Source organism: Chiloscyllium plagiosum, unplaced genomic scaffold, assembly GCF_037043375.1.
Source record: "Chiloscyllium plagiosum isolate Xiang-an unplaced genomic scaffold, Cpla_swu_hap1 HiC_scaffold_2, whole genome shotgun sequence".
In the NCBI taxonomy this organism is placed as follows: domain Eukaryota; kingdom Metazoa; phylum Chordata; class Chondrichthyes; order Orectolobiformes; family Hemiscylliidae; genus Chiloscyllium; species Chiloscyllium plagiosum.
Genome location: NW_028270140.1, coordinates 89,883,846 through 89,906,191, shown reverse-complemented (window position 1 = coordinate 89,906,191; position 22,346 = coordinate 89,883,846). Strand labels below are relative to the sequence as shown.

The 22,346-nt window shown below is 41.2% G+C and overlaps 1 protein-coding gene across 3 annotated transcripts in view; it reads left to right on the top strand.

Moving 5' to 3' along the window:
* Positions 1–2,237: 2,237 nt before the first annotated feature.
* The window catches only part of LOC122560288 (small conductance calcium-activated potassium channel protein 2-like), a 159,352-nt gene continuing 139,243 nt past the window's right edge, over positions 2,238–22,346 (top strand). For 2 of the 3 annotated variants that reach the window (XM_087998588.1, XM_043710870.2), the window contains exons 1-2: positions 2,238–7,010; positions 7,294–7,389. In XM_087998588.1, the coding sequence (XP_087854714.1) occupies positions 6,132–7,010; positions 7,294–7,389 (975 nt within the window). In that variant the 5' untranslated portion in view covers positions 2,238–6,131. The remainder of the gene's footprint in view (positions 7,011–7,293; positions 7,390–22,346) is intronic. The other variant, XM_043710851.2, reaches the window with a different exon arrangement.

The following is a 22,346-nucleotide window of genomic DNA, read 5'->3' as shown; positions in this document are numbered from 1 at the left end:
AAGTGGTGTCCTTCCTCATCTGTATGTAAGGGGTCCCCAATATCAGGGTTCTTAGCAGAGGTAGTAATACAGAGACTCAAACAAATAGCTCTGCCAACCATCCAACCTAAACTTTGGGTCCGCTATGTGGATGACACCTTTGTTATTACTAACTGAAACAAATTAGCAGAAACCTTCAACACCATCAATAATACCCTTCACAAAAGAGGAGGAAAACAACAACAAACTGCCATTCCTAGATGTCATGGTACAGCAAACAGCTAATGGGGAACTTTAAACCAGTGTCAACATGAAAACAACACATATGGACCAAATACTGAACTACAGAAGCAATCATCCCAAAATCCACAAACAAAGCTGCATTAGAACATTCCTTCAACAAGTGATCACACACTGCAGCACAGAGGAACTACGAAGAGTGGAGGAAAATGACCTATACAGTATTCAAAAAGAACAGGTATCCAATGAACACAGTCCGCCAATTTCTCAGCAACAAACCCAAGCAAGCAGACAAAATGTGTCCAGAAAGTCTAGCCACTCTCCCCTACATCAAAGACATCTCAGAAATGACTGTCAGACTACTCAGACCTCTTGGTATCATGGTAGCCCATGAACCCACTAACACACTAAACAGCAACTAATGAACTTGAAAGACCCCATCTAGACAACAAGCAAAACTAATGTCATTTACAAAAAACCTTGCAAGAACTGTAACAAACACTATATTGGACAAACAGCAGAAAACTAGCCACCAGGATACATGAACATCAACTAGCCACAAAAAGACATGACCCATTCTTACTAATATCTTTACATACAGATGAGGAAGGACACCACTTTGACTGGGAAAATACACCCATCCTAGGACAAACCAAACAGAGACATGCATGTGAATGCCTAGAAGCATGGCATTTCAACCGTAACTCTATCAACAAACACATCTACCACCCTCTGAGAAAAAAAAACAGGAAGTGACATCACCACATGAACTGACATCACCACAGGAAATGACATTGCCAACGCAAGTGTACCTAAACACATAAATCGAAAGCAGGTCACTAACACCAGTGCTTCACCAGAGGCTCACTGATGATGTTACCTAGTATGGTGACGAAATGACTGAACATGAACTGTCCAGCTCAGTGGGCAAACCTACATTCAGGACCTCGACCTGAGTTATAACTTTTCAAAACTCGCTTAGCACTATTTGCAACTCCTCTGATACTGATGCAATCCATATTCATATGCAGTAAGACCTTGACAACTGAACTGGTTCTGAAGAAAAGTCGTACTCGACTCAAAACTTTAACTCTGTTTCTCTCTTCACAGATACTGCTAGACCTGAGTTTCTCCAGCATTCTGTGCTTGTTTCAGAATTCCAGCATCCACAGCATTTTGCTTTTATATAAATGCTCAGTTTCCACAATTAAAGGTTAAAGTAAAAAGAAATGTTGCCATTTTAAATTAACCCACAAAGCATTTTGAATCTTGATCAGAAATAGTGCCATGCATAAAATTAATTTCCCTCTTTGAGTTAGCAGCTCATTTGTTCTCTCTGCATTTTTTCCTAACATATGCCATTTTCACATTTCAATCTTGTGAACACATTTTGGCATTTACATGGCACTCCCAAAACGCCTTGTTTTATTTTCAATTGCATATGCCATCTGAATGCTTGGATATGTAATTCATCCCTGCTATGATGGTTTGTTTAACTGTAAGGGCATAAAATGGGCATTCTGTGTACTTCATTTATCATTTCCCCCCAATTATTTCCTCCCATTAAAACTCATTTGATCTTGCTTTAGTTTGCTCTGAATTGTCAACTCCAATGTATACTGTGAATTGAAGCTACCAAAATTATGTGTAGTAGAATTACATCTTGATACTCAAAAAAAATCTTGATGTTGAATATATTTGCATGTGTGAAGCTATATTAGTTAAAATTGTACCATAAGCAGTAAATAAATGTCACTCACCATTCATTACAATCATGGCTGCCTGCAGATTGTTAAATGTACTAACTATTGTAATTAGAAAGCCACTTCAATGCAATACCCCCTGTAACAGATATCCGATCTCTGTTAATTAGGCCAGCAAAGTGTGCTTCATCAACTGATCAGATTGAAACCTTATTGAGGCAAGCTGAATTTAAGCTAGGAATTTTTAATTAGAACACATAATTAAATGTAAAGTATTGTACAGAATGTAAAGTAAAAACAAAGAGGTTCAGGAAATGAATATTAAACTAAAATAGCAAATACAAAGACAAAAGAAAAGTTAAAATGGAATATTTTAAAGATTGAGACTTCACCTTGCAAATTCTCACTTCCAGGGATGTTGTTTGATAATAATTAAGATTCATCAGACATATCACCTCAATAGATAACCCTTAACGTTTTCTCCAAAAGTAAAACATTGAAGATGTTGAGAAAAACTGAAATAAAACAGATGTCAAAAATAGATAGCAGATCAAGCAGCACCAGTGGAGGGAGAGAGAAAAAAAGTTCTAACGTTTAAAATAAAGAGATTTCAATGAATAGAAAACATTATGTCAACTGGCACAATAGAAGCCATTGGGGACTGGTGGGCACCACAGGACTGCTTGTGTCCTCACCCCAGTCGCGACCTCTTGGTTACAGTGTCCCACCAGGAGCTATATAACATGAAACAATTATTGATTAACTAGATATTGTGAATACGGAAGGAAGGAGAGGAAGGGATAGTAAACGGAGAAGGTCCGTAATAGAATGGAAAACAGGAACGTTTTAACCCATCTCCCCAGCCCTTGCCCCAAACGCCGCCGCAGTCGGCAGAAATATTTGGGCACAGTTGTAGCCTTCGGATTTGACTCTTTCGGAATCTACAAAGGCCTTTCTCTTTCTCCTTCCTACAATGGCTCACATCCACATCTGACGGTGAGGCTGTTGATGTTTTAGTGCTGGGGGAACTCCTATTCCAGATGCTCACCTACCTTCCTGAGTTAGACGGAAAAGCCATCTGACCACTAATCCACAATCTCCTTGAAAATTGGGTCGGTAGGCGGTCATGTGCGGGGTGGAGAGCCAAACATGAGGGAGTCCTAACTCCAAAATGTAAATTCAATTTTTATGTGATTAATTTATTCATAGTGAATGACCCAGATTTCCCTCTCGTCTGTTCTCAGGAATGAAACATTGTTGTTCATCACAAGTGTTTAGAACATTTGAGTAAATCAGCATGCATAACATCCTGTAAATATTTCCCATACCATAAATTAGATAGGAAACAACCTGGGCTATGTTACACACAACTTGGGTTATGTTTATATTATGACCTGCCACTGTTTATCAAAATACTCAATGGTTGTGTCCTGCATGATATACAACGTTTTTGCCTTTTCCACGTTCAGTTGGGCGTTTCCCTTATTGTTTCATTTTACCAACAAGAGATCACGAAGGACCGAGGCAGGCGAGGGCCTGCTGCTTGGTAAACGCTATTGGCTAAAAGTGAAATGCAACTTCTAGCACAGTGAGGGTCTTATGCTACTCTCTCTCCCCTTGGGGCTTTGTTTGTCCTATTCCATCACAAAAAAAACATAATTGTTTTCATCTGTTCCCAATATAAGGGAATACTATAGTTTTCTACAATATCGTAAAGTGTACATATACTGTTAATAGCTATTTTCCCATTCTTACTTTCAATTCATGATTGCACTCTCTAGATATATTGGATTTTTAAAAATCCTGTCAATAATTCTGGTAGGAATAATAATACCAAAAATGAGATTGTCCACGCGAAAATTTAAGTAGGGAGGATTCGCTTTGAAAAAAAAAACCAAAATGATTGATTAGAGGTTTATGCCTTTGCTGAACCACATTTCATAAATCTGTAGCGCCACCCATTCACACCCTGATACCTCCGAGGTGAAAACAAAAATCTCAAACTGGTTAGGATTTGCTGCACTGACTCGCCCTATGTCTTTGCCCCATTTCCAGAGAGCACTTCTTTCAAATGACATTTCCGCATTGTTTTTTTCCGGAATTTAGCGCCTACATTTCTTAAAACGAACCGCCAGTTGCAATGTTGAAAATAAAACATTGTCCGTCATGTTGAGGCACAGGGTTTCTTATCATACAAAGAAAATCCTTGTTTACTTTCTGGTTTTAAAACTTGAAACTATCGCCGATGGCTCAGTCCATAGAATGTTCTTGTGGAGTCTGACGCCATCTAGTGCTTAAAGTAAGCCATTTGACCCAGTAATGCTCAGTGATCCGGACGTTACGGTAGAAGGCACCAGCCACAATGTAGATACTTGACACCATTAGCAGGTATTGCACTCTTTAAACATTTAGTGGCAGTAACAAAAAAGGGACGCGAGAAAGAGCTTGTGCTAATCGCTTGATCTGTTTACGGAAACCGATTCATAAGGTTTTTGGACATATGAACACTTACATAAGTAGTTTGCACCTTTACGCGACGCATAGAACATTTCGTGTTATTTCAAAACACAGAAATAGGAGCACATATAAACCAACTAAAATTGCAATGCGTCCTGTGAATGATGCTAAAACCAGACTTTGAAAGTGACAACACATCTCATCAATGGTGCTCCATCACAACACAAAACAATTCACAAATAAATTAACTTCGTGTACATCACTACAACATCCATTTGAAAGGTTGGTTAAGAATGAACACTTATGCTAATTTATAAACTCATCACATAGATCAGATTGTCTCCCTTAAATAATTAAACATAAAATGTTTAGTCGACTTCTAATGAGTACAATATAATTTATTTTACAAGGCTGCAACACTTTGGTCAATCTGATATCCACTACCGCGTCTGCGGGTCCGGCATATCACCGTGTTTCCTGCTGAAATTCAATGTCACTCACTACAAAGCCTGAGAAAAACTAACAGCTACATCCTTTTACTGGAAACACTTTCTTAGCAATCTGTTGAGACATATGATCTCCTAGCTCAGAGACAGGGACAATCACCACAAACTCCCCTGGAGCAGTTCAAGAAATCGGATACAGTTGGAGAATCCAATTAGCAGTTGAAACTTATCAGGTCTCAGGATTTTAATTTTTTGCTAAGTCTCTTCCAAAACCCTGTTGTCGGCGATAAAACTGCACATCTTTCCTGTCATTTTTCGTTCAGCGAGGAGACCAAACACGGTGAACCCAGTACAAGATGGGAATTGGCAATTATCATTCCATTGTGAAACCAATCAATCTGCAAAGCGTGTTATGGTGCAGTACATCTTATTTTTATCTTTTAGATATTTCATACAAAACCCAAACAGATTTCGAACCATCAGAAGTAATGTCAAAATAGGAATTTTGTTTGGTGCGGTGCATTTACATTAACTTATACAGTCCATGATTTCCCATTAGCTTCCAGTTAGACATCAAACTCCATATTAAATGTGCGGAGGGCAAATAATTCACTGATAGTGTTTGACTTAGATCTGTGTTTGTAAACAAAAACGTAGCTATTGTGCTACTTTTTAATGCTTAAAACAGCTGACATACAACATTGATACAATTCAAAGAAGCCCCAGTCGAAGCACTCATTCATAGTCTGGCGCCTCGCCCAATTTTAAAGTGAGACCTTTTCAGCGCAAGGGAACTTTACTCATTTCCTTGCGATAGACCGGAATAATTTGTAGTTTTTATGTAGCATTTTTATTGCCCCGATTATTTCATCCAGATCCGTTGTTCTCTGCAGGAATCAGCAATATTGCCCGCAGGAGAAAGGGCAGGGTGTTGGATACAGTTGTTCAACAGACTCTCCTCTCCTGTGGACCATCACGCATGAGCTGTTGAGGATGATGCATTTTCCCGACCTGGCCCGACCACCAGCCCGCACCGTGACAATTTTGCAGAGAAGACTTCCCTGGATCCCCTCGCAAGCAGGACCGAGTCATTTTCTGTTCTGAAAGACTATAAAGAGATTTTTGCTGATTGTTTAGATTGAACTTTGATGATGTTATTTATTGAGGTTCAGCCCATCACCCAGGAGTTGCACTCGATAGCTGAATGAATGAATGAATGAATGAATGAAGTGACTCCCGGGCCCACAGTGTGAGACTGACCAGCCTCCTCCCGCCGGCGCGCTCCTTTTCTCCTGCACATTACGTCATGCCCATTGTTGTGGTCCGCCCGACCAATCGGACGCGGCGCCTGGATTCGACGGGAGCCGGCCGGGGCCACTCTTGGCGCCAGGATTTCCCGTGCGCAGGCGGCCCAGCCCGTTCCTGCGGCTTTAACAGCTCGGACATGGAAACCCCACTGCAGTTGCACGGTGTGATCCAGGAGCAGCAGCAGCACCACCACGACTGGATCAGATGTAACTGTCCGCATGTTCCTGTTCCCCCTCCTCCACCTTCTGCTGCTGCCACCGCCGCTGGGGAGAACCTGTTCTTCCGGAATTCCTCCCCTCTCACTTTCAGGACCAGTTCTCCCCTCTCCTCCTCCTCTTCCAGACAAGGCAGTCAGCTGAACGGCAGTGAGTCCTCCGCCAGTCATGCCAGCTCTTCGAGGCAGGCTCCCCTCCAGCAGCACTGTCGGCAGCCCAGTCCCAGCAGCAACCGCAGGGAGAGCAATCCCTTCACCGAAATAGCCATGAGCAGCTGCAGGTACAACGGCGGGGTCATGCGGCCGCTCAGCAACCTGAGTTCGTCCAGGAGGAACCTGCGCGAACTGGACTCGGAATCGCAACCTCTTCAGCCCATCTTCACCACAGTAGCCCCGGAGATCGTGGTGTCCAAGCCGGAGCAGAACAATTCCACAACGGTCGTTTCCTACGGGGGGAGCGGCAGTGGTGGGGCAGGAGGAAACGGTGGGAATAACAGCAAATCGAGCAAAAAGAAAAACAATAATATCGGTTACAAACTGGGACATAGACGAGCTTTGTTTGAGAAAAGAAAGCGATTGAGCGACTATGCCTTGATCTTTGGTATGTTTGGGATTGTAGTGATGGTCATTGAGACTGAACTTGCGTGGGGGGCTTATCAGAAGGTAAGCAAATGTACACCAAGTCGCATGTACACTGGCGATTTCGAGAGTCTTTTTGATTTCCGAATGTGTATCAGGCAGTTGCAACTTGTATTTGGCCATCTGCCTCACTTCTTTGGTAGTAATGAACGATTTGACTCTACCCAGTTAAAAGTTAATGTGATGTTTTTAAAACTTGACGTAGTGGTATGTACACTTCTATTATGCATATAAATCGCATCTTTGCTTCAAGTTCACTTTTCCCACAAAATTTCATCCAAACTCAAGAAATGTTTCTCTATTTCAGGGCTCGCTGTACTCATTAGCTCTGAAATGCCTTATTAGCCTTTCGACGATTATATTGCTTGGTTTGATCATTGTATACCACGCGCGGGAAATTCAGGTAATTATATTTTACTTATCTTTCACCGAGTTATTTTTAAGTGTCGTGGATTGTTGTGTGGGACAGCCACTTAGGTAAAAAAAAATGTCACATTGTGTAGCAGTACATTCCAATACATAACTAAGCGCAACTTAAACAATGCACTCGGCTGGAACATTATCGAAAATCGAGAAGTGTGGGATTTTTTACAAAATACAGGCACGCTTCCTTTTGCTAAATAGCAGTATTGAAAACGCATGCAACTTTTGCTGCTGTTTAGTGAACATTTTATAAGTTTCCTTTGGCTGACAATGCAGAGTGTGTTTTCTGTATTTGTTCGTGGAATATGGGTGGCTGGGCAGCATTTATTGCTTATCCCCTGGGAGAGGTGGTAAGCAGCCGCCGCCTTGAACCACTGCAGTCCATGAATGCTGAAAGGGAGAGAGTTCCAGGATTTTGACTCAGCGACAGTGGTGATGTGGTTCTAAGTCAGGATGGTGTGTGACTTGGAGAGAAACTTGCAAGCGGTGGTCTTCACACGCGACGGCTGCAGCCCCTGCCCTTCTAGGTTTTATATACATCTATTTACGAGAATTAAAGCCATCTTTAAAAGTTAAGAAACGGAAAGCTGATCATTTTGGATTGTGATCGGTGTTTCTCAAACGGTTCTAGCACTAAAACAATTACATGAGAACAGAAACCAACTAGAATTGAAGCTAGGCAGTTGTAATGACAATTACAAAAGTATCATAGGTACATAACGAGCTGTTTAGGTATAAACAGTGTCTAGTGTTAGAAGGAATTGTGCCAAGAATACAGATCATACTTCCCGTTTTCTAAAATAACAGCACTCATGCATTTTCCATTTCGCTTATTTTGGGGAGTTATTCATTCTTCAGGTTGAAGTGCCTGTTCATTTAAATAAATGGCAATAGTCTAACGGTACCAGGGCTTATTTAATTAAACAAAGGAACGCGACCGACTGATCAAATATTCTGTTTACATGATGCTTTAATTCACGGAAGACTTTTTGTTCAAAGTATTTCAGAATTATTTATCTAAACTTTTCAGAATGTTGAAGGCGTTGCCTCGTCTCCAACTGGCGATGTTTTCTGTCGAGAGTAAATTTTGTACGAAGTGTAACGAAGCAGTTTAGCTGAGCAATACTTTCTTCAAAGTGGGGCTTTGCATCTGAACCTTCCCAGCTTGCTGTTGTATTTAATACATTGGCTGCTATCGTGCAAAATACATGATCATCTGGCTAGTGCTTCAGTACAAAGAGGAAGTCATACCTGACTAGAAACGGAAACTCTGCTGCTCTCCCTACAGGTGCTGCCAGACCTGTAGAGTTTCTCCAGCAATTTCTGTTTTTAATTAATGACATCCCTTTGAACACGCAGCCATTTCCAAACGAAAAGCTCCAAGTGTTTTTTTTAACGTGTATATAAAATGGAACGCGTAGTAAGCAGGTTTCACAAGGCAAACTGTGACTATGTGGATTTCTGCATTAATGACCTGCACAGATTTTGAATTTGAGATTTTGAATAACATTGCAACAGCTATGCTGTCGCATTGAGAATGTAGAGGTAAGGAGAGAAAATATAAGAGGTAGCAATGACTTTGGGCAATAAGGCGAATATGAAAGGGAATATCGAACAGTGAAACTAGCCCAGGCACGGATAAGGTTATCATAGGATAGACCGATGTTAGTTAGAGGTATGGATTCAAAGTTCGTGTTCAGCTGTAGATTGCTTTGAGTGGAGCTCGTTAAATGCGTTGCCTTTTGTTTGGAATTGGGGTGGAGGCTGTTAGAAACATCTAAAAGTGTAATAAATGATAAGTTGAATGAAGCTGAAAGGGATAATTAGGTGGAGCGCAGCTCTCGACGTTGGCATCGACTTCAACCAAACTGTTTAGTGGTGGAATGGTGCACATTTCTCATGGACTCCTTTGAGTTTTTGAAAAGGAAGTGAATGAAGACCGGCTGGTTACTGTGCTTGTGGAGTGCTAAGGTGCACTAGTTGCCTTAATAAGCCAGGGGCCACTGAAGCTGTTGTTGCTGTGTGCTCTCATGGTTCACATGATTCACTTACCATCCAGTGTATTTCTCCCGGGATTAGTGTCACTGAGATAAGCGGCGGCACACAGCGCAGCCAGTGCCCAAGGAAAGGGGAGCCGGGCGCCCAGCAACGCACCAGCAGCACCGTGTTTCTGCCGAGAAGCGCTAACAATATATATCGCCGCAAGCAAGCGGCACTGTGGAGACATTTATAGGAGGGGTGGGGAAAATAAAATCCAAAATATTGAGGCTTGAAATCTGAAATAAAAAGGAAAGTATTTGATAGCGTGTCTGGAGATAGAAACGGTGAACGGTTTAGGAGTCTGATCTTGCATTCAAACTAATGGAGGTTGGGAGCTTGATGAACGCTTGCCGAGCTGAAACGTTAATTTCCACTTCCCTATCTGCTGCCTGGTTTGTCAACCACGAACATAGAGAGGACTTGTCTAACTAGATATCAACGTAGACCAAATCGCTCTTCCTCTTGGTGTCCAACTGCAATGCTACTTCCAGCAAACCTTACCCACTTTTAGCGAGGGTTTGGTGGCACAGTGGTAATATTCCTATTTTAGGATCCGGAGGTCGGGGTTCACGTCCTACCTGCCCCAGATATGGGCGGTAACGTGTACGGTCAGTGGTGAACTGAGTAGGAGACCTGTTACTAAGTTGGTAACACACGGAAGCCAATTCGAAGTCCAACAACTTGGTGTAGAAACAGACAAAAACAGAAATTGCTGGAGAAAACCAACAGGTCTAACAGCATCTGTGGAGTGAGAAACAGAGTAAATGTTTCCAGCCAGGTGAACCCATCAGATAAATAACTTCTATGAAGTCTTGATAGGACTTTGAGATTGAAATGTTTCTTGCTGGTTCCATGCAGATTCCCAAAACGCACTGACATCAGGTTGGATGGTGTCCAAGTCTCCTGTCTCACTAACCTCAGTCTTCTGTATTTACCAAGAAGCTTAAATAACTGAAGAGCTTTAACTGTGAACCAGACCCCCTTGAAACTTTCAAATCTGATCAGGATAAATGTTAATGTTTGGCAATTCAGTTCTGCATTCTGTTTAGAACATTAATATTTGAACACCAAACTTTGCTCAGATTTTGAGGGATTGGTTTGACATTATTATTTGCAAATGTAACAAAACTGAGTTAATTAGAAATTTGCTTTTCACTTTTTTTATGTTCACTCAGCCCCAGCATCCACTGGAGCTTGATAGTTCCTTGATCTTACTCCTTGTGATACTTTATAAGGTAGCCTTCTTTATAAATGTCATTTTGTTACAAGTGTCACACAAAGGAAATTTTCTGGATCAGTTGCTTCCACTGTTAAATTATTTAGATGAAATCTGTAGGAAGACAGAGATAAGTAAAAGTGGTTCAGAACTAATCATTGATTATAACAGTGACATGCTCTTTAATGTAAATTTTATGTTGGAGGACCTTACAGTATAAGCATTTAAATATCAAATTGCTAGCTGACCTAATTTTAAGCTGCTTTGACAGTTTTTTAAAAAAGTTGCTGAAACATTTGTTTATAGTCCAGATTCATTCAACACTTTGAGCTATATATATATATAAAAGGTGTTGGATTTTGTTTTGAGAACTGGGGCGAATGATCAACCAGATTAATTTGTAAGGGAAATCTGGTCAATACTAACTGATGATGTGGAGGTGCACATGTTGGATTGGCTGTACTAACAGAGACATTTCACAGGCTAAAGAAATGTGGATTGAAAATGAAAACATCATCCTCTCTTTTCAAAAGCTCCATCCCCTACATTAATTGCTTTAATTAACCTTTCCATTCAATGATACCTGACTTACGCAGATACAGAACACATGCTGCATGGACATAATTTAATGTCTGTTTAAAAAAAAACCTTAGGTTCCCATTAAGTTTATAATAGTTCTATTGTAGTATATTGCTTGACTATCTATATTACAAGAATGATGGCACTTCAAATTACTTAATTGACTACTTGAATATATTCTCAAATTGTAAAAGGAGCTACAAGTTTCTTCTTTAACTGCCTTCATAATACATTAATTGGATAACTAAGCCATACAGACCATAACATTCTTAGGTTCAATACTTGATCTGCACTGGATGAGCTAATCGCAGAACAGGAAGGATGTTGCATGGAGCCTTGGACTCTGGGTTAAGGACGGGGACTTGGATTTATCTGATCTCTGCATGTAGAGGCCTGAGGCTAAAAGCATGATTATGGGCATCTGTTTCTATTTCCTGTTTTAAGCAGCTTGTTGTCACTTACTGTCATTGCTCACAACTCAATAATAATTGTTTGGCTGTTGTTCCAATGGGCATGAGGACTCACTATCTGAACAAGGAACTGGCAGCTATGGCAGTTAAGATGATGAGACAACACCTGAATGGAGGTCTGCAGAAAATAGAACCAGTGTATTCATGCCATGCACAACCAGAGCATTGAATCAGTGTGGTGGCATTGAATGTCAAATGTTGTATAATTCCAAAGTGTCAGAGCCAACTAGATTTTGCAGCAATGTTTAGATTTTTCTTTCAGTTGGTAGTAATGAACTTCAAATTATTTGAGAATGCTGCTTAGATTTAAGAAAATCAGGCCGAGATTTGCAGGTTAGGTACAATGTATCTATACTTGGCCAGATTTTCCTAATATAATTTGAGATGTGTCAATTTTTAAAGGAGCCAGAGGTTGTACTGTACAGTTAGCAGCTCATAACTTATTGAATGATTACAATTTTAAGCTGTTTTGACAGTTTTAAAAAAAGTTGCGTAGAGTCAGTCATTGTCTGTAATGCTTCGAGTGCTCTGCTGTGTTTTCAAATAGGTTTCATGCAGTGCCCTTTTACAACAGCACCAACAAATTGGTTTTCAAGTCAGAATTATATTTTAGAATGGGCGATTGCGCTCGACCACAGAGCAAGTAATACCGAGTTGCTCACGTTCCTTACAGCAAAAATTGCTGTTCCCCGCTTTCAAATTTATGAGAGGAAGGCTTGTTGGACATCTTTCAGCAAGATGTGGAGGTGCCGGTTTTGGACTGGGGTGGACAAAGTTAAAGATCACACAACACCGGGTTATAGTCCAACGGGTTTAATTGGAAGCACAGGCGTTGGGAGCGCTGCTCTCCCAAAGCTAGTGTTTCCAAATAAACCTGTTGGACTATAACCTGGTGTTGTGTGATTTCTAACCTTTCAGCATGCCCTTTCTGATGGAATTCTGATTATCCAGGACATTTAACTTTATCATTGGGGCAATTGACAAAACGCCAACGATGATAAGTCCATCCAAAGATAATGACGTATATTTCCACATTACCTTGACTGTGAAAGGGGTATTTGATCGAAAAGGAACGGTGACATCATGCGCCAGAGTTTCTTGTTTCACCTCCCTCGAATAAATCCATTTCAAAATTTGCACCTACCTCCACTTTGCAGTCAGCCAGTGTAAGGCTATGCTTAGGAAACGGTCCACGTTCAATAGATACCACCTATTTCAGCTGGGGTTGGAGAAAAGTGGGCGGGCAGGACAGGGAGCGGCAGGGAGAGCTGCTGGTCACTGCTGAATCAAACCGCAATTCATAAGGCTTCCCATTGACAGGGCACCTCCCTTTCTTATTAAAGTGTATAAAGTCAATGGAAGAAATCTACAAGAGAGCACTTTGGATGACCTGCCGTGTGATAGACAGGTCATCGTTTAAAAAAAGGAAAAAGATTGCAACTACCGCGACACAAAGCTGAAGAAATAAGAAAAATCTAATTCTTCAACTGAACCAAATTGTTGATATTTAGTTCTTAGCATAGGAGCGTGTCAATGAGCTCTCACATTCTATCCATACTCAATATGAAAAGGTGAAGTGATACTCTTTAATATTTTGGATGTTTAACAAGCTCCATCCGGAATCTTTGTCAGCGTGAGGGTAGTTTGTTGACAGACATGTTAATAAATTCTCTCCGCTCAGTGTGTTGAATTTGGAGCATGTTTGAAGTTGACTGGGCGCATGCTTTATTCCGCAGTGTGTGGGCGGAGGGAGTTGGCGGCTGAAGACTTGTTTTTGTTCTGTTGCCAGAGGAAGGGGGGAAAAAGAAATCGTTTTGCCTCCAGAGAATGCTATCTAGGCGCATTGATAATTACCTTGCAATATAAATACTTTAATCTCATTGTGAAATACTGGGGAGCACTGTGCAGTGGTGAGCACAAGCGCTTCTCTGGTTGCAGTTATAATTTTATAAATTTGGTTTGAAAGCGGTAGCTGCAGAATCACGTCATAGTTACCGACACCAAGCTTCGAGTGTCTAGCAAGAAACGGAAGTTGCCCACCAGGGGCGAAAGTCTTCACCAGCCGGCACAGAGAACTCCAATCTTCTCTTCACAGCACTGCAGTTAGCAAAGTGCACTGATCGAGTTTCGGAAGTTTTTTTCAGGAAATTTAATAAGATTTCTGCGTTTTTGCATCTGATTTAACACCGGAAACTCCAACGCTTCAATCCCCATATCCCGCTTTGTGCAGGATGGCTTAACCGTGGGATCTCAGCTACAGGATCTCAATGTAAAGTTGCACTTTAATATTCAAGTGGGAGCCTAATTTGCAATGACAACATCTACAACTGTACCCTTTTTAACGGATATTGATTTTCTGAAGGGAACTTCAACATTTTATCTCAGAAATCATGGCTCCTTCCTTGTGGTCAAGCATTGCATCGTCATGATTGCATTTAATCCCATTTGGAGATGTACTGAACAAAATTGCCCCAAGTGCTTAATATGACAAACGTACTCTAAAGCTGTTTCAGAATCCAACATGTTTATTTGGTATTTTGTCACATCTCTTTTCACATAATGCTATACTTCAGGAAGTAATTTTACAATAATCTTGGCGTTTAATCAGTCATCTGAACAGATCAGGTTACAAGTAATTGGGTTTGTGCTCTATTATTTCAGCAGCTCAGATTGGATACCCATCAGATTGTGGTTATGATTTTAATGGAATTCCTTGTCTTTGTTTCTCCTTCCTTTAAAATCATAAATCTAATTGTAGAATGTATCAAATTTCTTCATTTTGAATCAGAATATAAATAAAGATTTGCTTCAGTGCATAACTGATAATGTATTTTCGAGGTTGTAATATATAGCTGAAAAATGGGAAATGTTGCCAAATCTTTTCATCTTCCACTCATCAGGACAAATATGCAAGATTGCCAAATTCTAAGTGAAGTGCATGTCCCCGCCTCCAGAATGACCTATAGTCAACAATGCTTGTTTGACACACATGCTCAAATGACTTCTGCAATATCAAGTTGAATTTTTATAGCACTAGGAATTGCACCATTTTAGGCAACAGATCTTCATGCATACTCATCCGTCTATATTCATTTGCTTAGAATTTGCACATTTATGGGGCTTAACAATCCATATATGTGCAGGATGGCTTAACCGTAGAAATGTCCACCTGTCACCTTTTCTTTTACTGCATCATCCAAAATACACATGTGACACAGGTTTATTACTATCGGGCTTTTGCCCGAAACGTCGATTTCGAAGCTTCTTGGATGCTGCCAGAACTGCTGTGCTCTTCCAGCACCACTAATCCAGAATTTTATTACTATCTTGTCCATTGCTAGATGTTTACAGACATCTATTTGATTGCAATCAGACATTTTAAAGTACAAGAAGGACAACATCTGGTTGCTGTTATAAATTATAACCTAAATCAAAGTGCCAGAGAGCAGATTCAGAGTATTAGTGATATATTGGTGCCATAAGGTTTAGACTTTATTACATCTTACTCAAACAGTTTTATGATAAAACCAACATTTCAATGCAATGTTCCCAGTGTGTGCTAAATTTTCAATCTGAGCACACCATGAATACGAGTGAGATCACTGTGAATGTTCTAGATGAACTACTGCCTGCAGCAACTTACTGTATCAGCGACAGACATACTACAGTGTGTCATAGAGGTGTACAGCAACAAAACAGGCTCTTCATCCCAAGTCATCCATGCCAATCAAGTTCCTAAACGAGTGCCATTTGCCTGTGTTCGACACCTATCCCTCTAAACTGCTCCTCTCCATGTACCTATTCAAATTTCTTTTAAATATTGCAATTGTATCCACCTTTGCCACTTCCTCTGGCAGCTAGTTCCATATATACCACTCTGTGTGAAAAAGTTGCCCCTCAGGTCTCTTTTAAATACTTTCCCTCTCACCATAAAACTATGCCCTCTAGTTTTGGACTCCCCAACCCTGGTGAAAAGACATTGGCTATTCATCTTATGTGTGTCTCTTGTGATTTTTATAAACCTCTATAAGGTCACCCCTCACCCTTCTGAGTCAGAGCCCTTTTAAAAAGGAAATCAGATTCCATTTTTGCAATTCCCAGCCCCAGCTTTAGAATAACCCATGGTTTCATACTTCAGAGTTGTCATAAACTATAGTCCGCATGGAGAACCCTTTGAAAAACAAGTTCAAAAGGTACTCCTCATACCAACCCCCTTCCATGGCCACTCATGGCCCTCATGTCAGGCTTTGTGTGTCCGCATATTCCACCATGGTTATACATTTAGCCGATGCTATTACTGTGCCCCTCCATCCATGCAACCTCCCCATTTTCATGCTTCCCATGCCATACTGAGACCCTTTATTCACCTCCCCATGGCTTCTTATTCCTTTCCATGCCAGACTGTCACTAAACATGGCTTTCATTGATAATATAATGTACACAGCAATTAACAATATTATAACATGTAGGATGTGCAAATGATGGTGCTCTAAGTCGGTGCACTTATATTTGTTTTAGTCTGGTGGAAACTTTTAACCACAGCCCAGTAAAAGTGTCAATCATCCAGACATGTTAAACCATTAATATGGGAACTAGTAGCACATGAAAGCTCTAAACCTGTGTAAATAAACATTGTGACATTAGTAGCAGTGATCAGGGAGTGAGAACTGTCATCAAGGAAGATCTCAGGTGTTTCAACTGAGTAACAGATGTCTAGGCTCTCCACCAAATGGTTTGCTTTATTATAGCTGGAACAAAGTCCAGCAGCATGGAAGTGAACCTTAAAAGGCCTGCCTCCTCACCCAGCAGTCTCTGTGGCCCTCAGACATTTTCCCAGGTTGGCTGGCTGGACTGCAGTCCACACACAATATCCCAGCCCGCACGCCACAACAATTAAAATCCCAACCTTGCAGGACCTTTCTTCCAAGATGGGTGGATCATACCAGTAATTTTACCAATTCTCAGCCTTCATTGGGGATGAAAATGCCTTTCAAGCTGCAGGTGATAGGAAGCCTGGGAGGCAGTGGGGATAATGTGATTTTTCACTCACATGTGTGTGCTCCACCTAGCAATGGCTTTGGCCACAAATGACCCAGTTTGGGTCACAGCCATTTTATTCTAGAGGAGAAAAGAGTGCTAAATGACTGAGGTGCTGCCAGGGAGAAAACTTGCCAACCAGTCTGCATCTTCTTGTAGCATAATTTGTTATGATCATTCAGAAATTGATATTCTTGCATTTGTCCTGATGAGTAGAAGAGAGTAAGCTTCAGGAACACCTCTCTTCCAGCAATATTCACATTCAAGTGACTTTTTTATAATGTCTAAGAAGAGCCTGTTTTTAAAATTTATATATAAAGTATTCAAAAATCACACTGTCAGCCATTCACATGGTGGGCAGATTAATTCATTTCTACTAGGGTTAGCTGAAAACTATTTTCAAGATAACATACCACACTGTAGTACAGCACTGTATATCTGCACAGATCACATGTTTAAATACTGGTGAAGGACTTTGAAATCACAAACTGTAGACTCAGAATGTTACTATTTAGCTAAGGCTGCTATGATTGTACTAGGGCAAATCCAATAGTTGGCTAGGTACTCCAATGTCAGTGTACACTCTCGGGCCAACATCCCCAGAAGCAAGATGTAGATGCCAATCAACTGTACTGGGCAGGTCACATCACCTGCATGCCTGACACAAAGCTTCCAAATCAAGCTCTTTATTTCCATCATCATAGCAAGCGGTTACCAGGTGTGTAGGGAAAGCACTTCATGAATGCCCTCCAAGTCTCCCTGAAAATATATAATATTCCTACTAACTCTTGCCCAAGACTACCCATACTGGAGAAGAAGCATCTGTAAAGTTGCCAATCATCTCAGGCATCACTGACAGCCCTGGTTGGAAGCCTAGAGTGAACAGTGGAAAGAACATGCAAAAACCTGAGCATTCTGCCCATCCTTTTCAAACACCACCTGCGTAAATGTTAAGATCCAACATTGAGCTGTTCAGTCACCTCACGACCACAACCCTTGAATGGAAGAAAGCCATTCTTGGTCTCAAAGGACTGTTTGAGAAGAAGAACAAATTTTTAACAATCCATCAATGAAACTGTATATGATATTGGAGAAGTGTGTATAGTTTCAAACATACCATTATAGATAGGATTTTAGGGAATTAGAAAATTAAATTGTTGAATATTTACACTGATGTGAGTGATGATAGTTATTTGAAAATACTTCAAACCTAAGCAGCACTGGGTGGAATAGAGATTGTTAATGAACTAAATAAATTGCATCATTTAAGGCTCAGAAGGTAGCCATTCAGCCCAGTGAGTGCATGCTGGCTCTCTGTACAGCACAGCTGTCAGCCTATTTCCCTAACGAGTGTGGCACGGGAACAGCAAGCAGGTCAGGTTTCATCCCAGGAGCAGGACAGTCTATGTTTTGGGCATAAGCCATTCATCAGGAGTTCCACAATTTTCGACTCTGATTCTCCAGCATCTGCAGTCCTCACTTTCTCCTATTTCCCTAAAGAGTCAATCCAATTTCCTTTTGAACCATTTCATAGGGTGGCATGGTGGCTCAGTGGTTAGTTCTGCTACCTCACAACACCAGAGACCCGGGTTCAATTCCTCCCTCGGGCAACTGTCCGTGTGAAGTTTGCACGTTCTCCCAAGTCTGCGTGGGTTTGCTCCGGTTTCCTCCCACAATCCAAAGATGTGCAGATCAGGTGAATTGGCCATGCTAAATTGCCCGTATTGTTAAGTGCATTAGTTGGGGGGAATGGGTCTGGGTGGGTCGTTCTCCGGAGGGTTGGTGTGGACTTGTTGGGCCGAAGGGCTTATTTCCACACTGTAGGGAATCTAATCTAATCTATTTTCTACCCATCTTAAAGAAGGCAAGCATGTTCTATGTAATTATCGCTCACCAGTTAAAAACGTATTTGTCTCCTTTACACCTCTCCCCAACTCCCTTTACTCCTATATCTCTTGCCCAAAAACTGAAATCTGTGTCTTCTAGTTCTTGTACTGTTGGATAATGGCAACAGGCTTGCTTTGTCTATCCTATATCTTGTATATCTCCAATAAAGCTCCTCTTAAATCATCTTCGCTCTAAACATTACAACCTTTTGAATTTCTATTGGAGCTGAAATCTCCCATTCCTGGAAGAAATCTGGTAAATCTCTTAATGCTGTTAATCAGGTTTCTTCTGTTTCATGAAATTGTTCAGAAAAGATCTAATAACTGTTCACAATTTTAAAAAAGATGTGAAGATTAATAGTGTACAACTACTTTTTGTGGGTCATTTGGATATTAGGAAAGAAAAGACTAAGATATGAAAGCATTTTTATTGGCCAGGATTACGTAAAACTATTTTCAAAAGTATCCAATATGCCATATATGTCAGAAAATGAGAAATACCAATTCTCAATTAAAACTATACCTTTAATTCCAATGCCAGCTTTTGAAGAATCATTGAGGAGGGTTTTAATAGATTGTGTAGGACTTCTGCCTAAAACCAGGAGTTGGAGCCAGTAACATCTAACAATAATAGATGTTCCTACAAGATTTACAAGGATATTGCCAGGGTTGAAGGATATGATTAGATTAGATTGCTTACAGTATGGAAACAGGCCCTTCAGCCCAACAAGTCCACACTAACCCTCTGAAGAGCAACCCACCCAGACCCATTCCCCTACACATAACACTACGGGCAATTTAGCATGGCCAATTCACCTAACCTGCACATTTTTGGACTATGGGAGGAAACCGGAGAAAACCCACACAGGCACAGGGAGAATGTACAAACTCCACATAGGCAGTTGCCTGAGGCTGGAATTGAACCCGAGTCAATGGCGCTGTGAGGCAGCAGTGCTAACCACTGTGCCACCATGCCGCCCATGAGCTATAGGGTGAGGCTGAACAGGCTGGGGCTGTTTTCCCTGGAGCGTCGGAGGATGAGGGGTGATCTTAATGAGGTTTACAAAATTATGAGGGCCATGGATAGGGTAAATAGACAAAGTCTTTTCCCTGAGGTTGGGGAGTCCAGAACTGGAGGGCATAGGTTTAGGGTGAGAGGGGAAAAATATAAAAAAGACCTAAGGGGCAACGTTTTCACATAGAGGGTGGTACGGGTAAGGAATGAGCTGCCAGAGGAAGTGGTGGAGGCTGGTACAATTGCAACATTTAAGAGCCATTTGGATGGGTATATGAATAGGAAGGGTTTGGAGGGATATGAGCCGGGTGCTGGCAGGTGGGACCAGATTGGGTTGGGATATTTGGTCGGCATGGACGGGTTGGACCGAAGGGTCTGTTTCCATGCTGTACACCTCTCTGACTCTATGACTCTAAGTGCCTTTAGGTAAGGTTACTGGAAAAGTTAGTTCTTTTTTTTTAAAGATGTGAATTACTCAAAGAAATATCACTAAATTAATGCTCAAAGTTTATGTCACAAATATTTAACGAAATGAAGACTAGTTTAGGAATTAAACAATTCCTATCTCCTGTGTTTCACCCTTCATCTCAAAGTGCAATATAAATAAAACATTCAGTTGTGAAAATTGTGATTAGGGCTCATTGTCAAGAATGTTCTAGTAATTGGGATAAGGGACTTAGTATAGACAGAGGCGAAGTTCTGAGTGGTCTGGCAGATTTAGAAGTAGATAAACGTCTAGGGTCAGATGAAATGTATCCCTGGTTGTTGACTGAGGGAAGGGAAGAAACAGGCGCACTTACAAACATTTACAGGTTTTCTCTGGCCACAGAAGAGGAATGGATAGACCAGGGCACAGCCAGTGTGGTCCCATTATTCAAGAAGGGATAAACCAGGAAACTAGGCCAGACTGTCTAATCTCAGGAGTGGAGAACTGATTGGAAATAGTTCTGTGGGATAGAACTAATCTGCATTTCGAGAGGCAGGGATTAATCAAGAACAGTCAACATGGATTTGTTAAGGGGATGTCATGTTTGATAGATCTGATTGAATTTTTCAAAGAGGTGACTAGGAGTATTGTTGAGGACAATTATTTTAATGTAGTCTACTTTGACTTCATCAAGGCTTTTGATAAGGTTCCACATGGAGCTAATAGCAAAGATAAGAGACCATGGGATCTAAGGACATTTGGCAAATTTGATACAGTGTTGGCTAAATGGCATCACCCTCTGCTCCTGCCAAGGTTGTGTTTGTGTGACTGGAGGTCTGTGTTCAGTGAGGTTCCATGGGGGGTCAGTGTTGTGGTCCTTGCTGCTTGTACTTAATATAAATGATTTAGACTTGAATGTGAGAAGGTTGATCAGTAAATTTGCAGATATTGCAGTAATTGGTGGAGCAGTAAATAGTAAGGAGAAGATTATAGGAGCTTATAGACAGGCTGGTCAGATGGACTGATCAATGGCAAATGAAATTCAATCTGGATAAGAGTGACATGGAGCACTTTTATGGGACAAATAGAGAAAGGGAATGCAAGCTGAACAGTAGAACCCTCGGAAGCGGAGAAGATCAGAGAGTCCTTGCTGTGCATATACACTATTTCTTTTAAATTATCACGACAGGCGGATAAAGTGGTTCAGAAAACATATGGTATTTTTGCACTTATTAGCTGAAACATAGAGTTTAAGGACAGGGAAGTTATGCAAGAACTGTATAAAATATTGGTTAGGCTGCAGCTAGAGTATCCTGGAATCTACAATATTGGAGGGATATAACAGCACTGGAGAGGATACAGAGGAGATTTCCCAGGATATTGCCTTGGCTGGAGAGTTTCTGTTATTAAGAGAGGTTGGATAAACTGGGGAAGGATCACTCGACCCAAAACGTTAACTTAGATTTCTCAGATACTGCCAGACTTGCTGAGGTTTTCCAGCAATTTCTATTTTTGTATAAACTGGGGTTGTTTTCCTTGGAGTTGAAAGTGTGTTGCTGGAAAAGCACACCAGGTCAGGCAGCATCTGAGGAGCAGGAGAATTGACATTTTGGGCCAGAGCCCTTCATCAGGAACTAATTCCTGATGAAGGGCTCTGGCCCGAAATGTCGATTTCCTGCTCCTCCGATGCTGCCTGACCTGCTGTGCTTTTGCAGCAACACACTCACAACTTTGACCTCCAGCAACTGCAGACCTCACTGTCTCCTTGTTTTCCTTGGATTATGGGGTACTGAGAGGGGAACATGGTTGAAATGTATAAGATTATGAGGGGTGCAAATATATGATGCAGGAATAGATTTTTCCCCTTGATGGAGGAACCAATGACCAGGAGGCAGAGATTTAAGGTTGGGGTGGGGGTTGGCAGAAAGATGAGAAGAGATGTGAGGAGAAGCATTTTCACTCAGCGGATGGTGGCAATCCTCAACTCGGTGCCTGTAAGGGTAGTAGAGGCAGAAACCCGTATAACATTAAGTATTTAGTGATGCCAGGGGATACAAGACTATGGCCAAGGGCTGGAAAATGTGATTAAAATAGTTAAGGGAGTTGTTTGCAACCTGTGCAGATTGGATGGGCTGAAGCGTCTTTCTCTGTAGCTCTCTATGACTCTGTCATAGATGTACTAAAGAAAGAATTGTGAGGACAGACCAGAGTAGGATCAAAATGATAAATGTTCCACATACCCTACATAAAGACACAGGCATAACTGG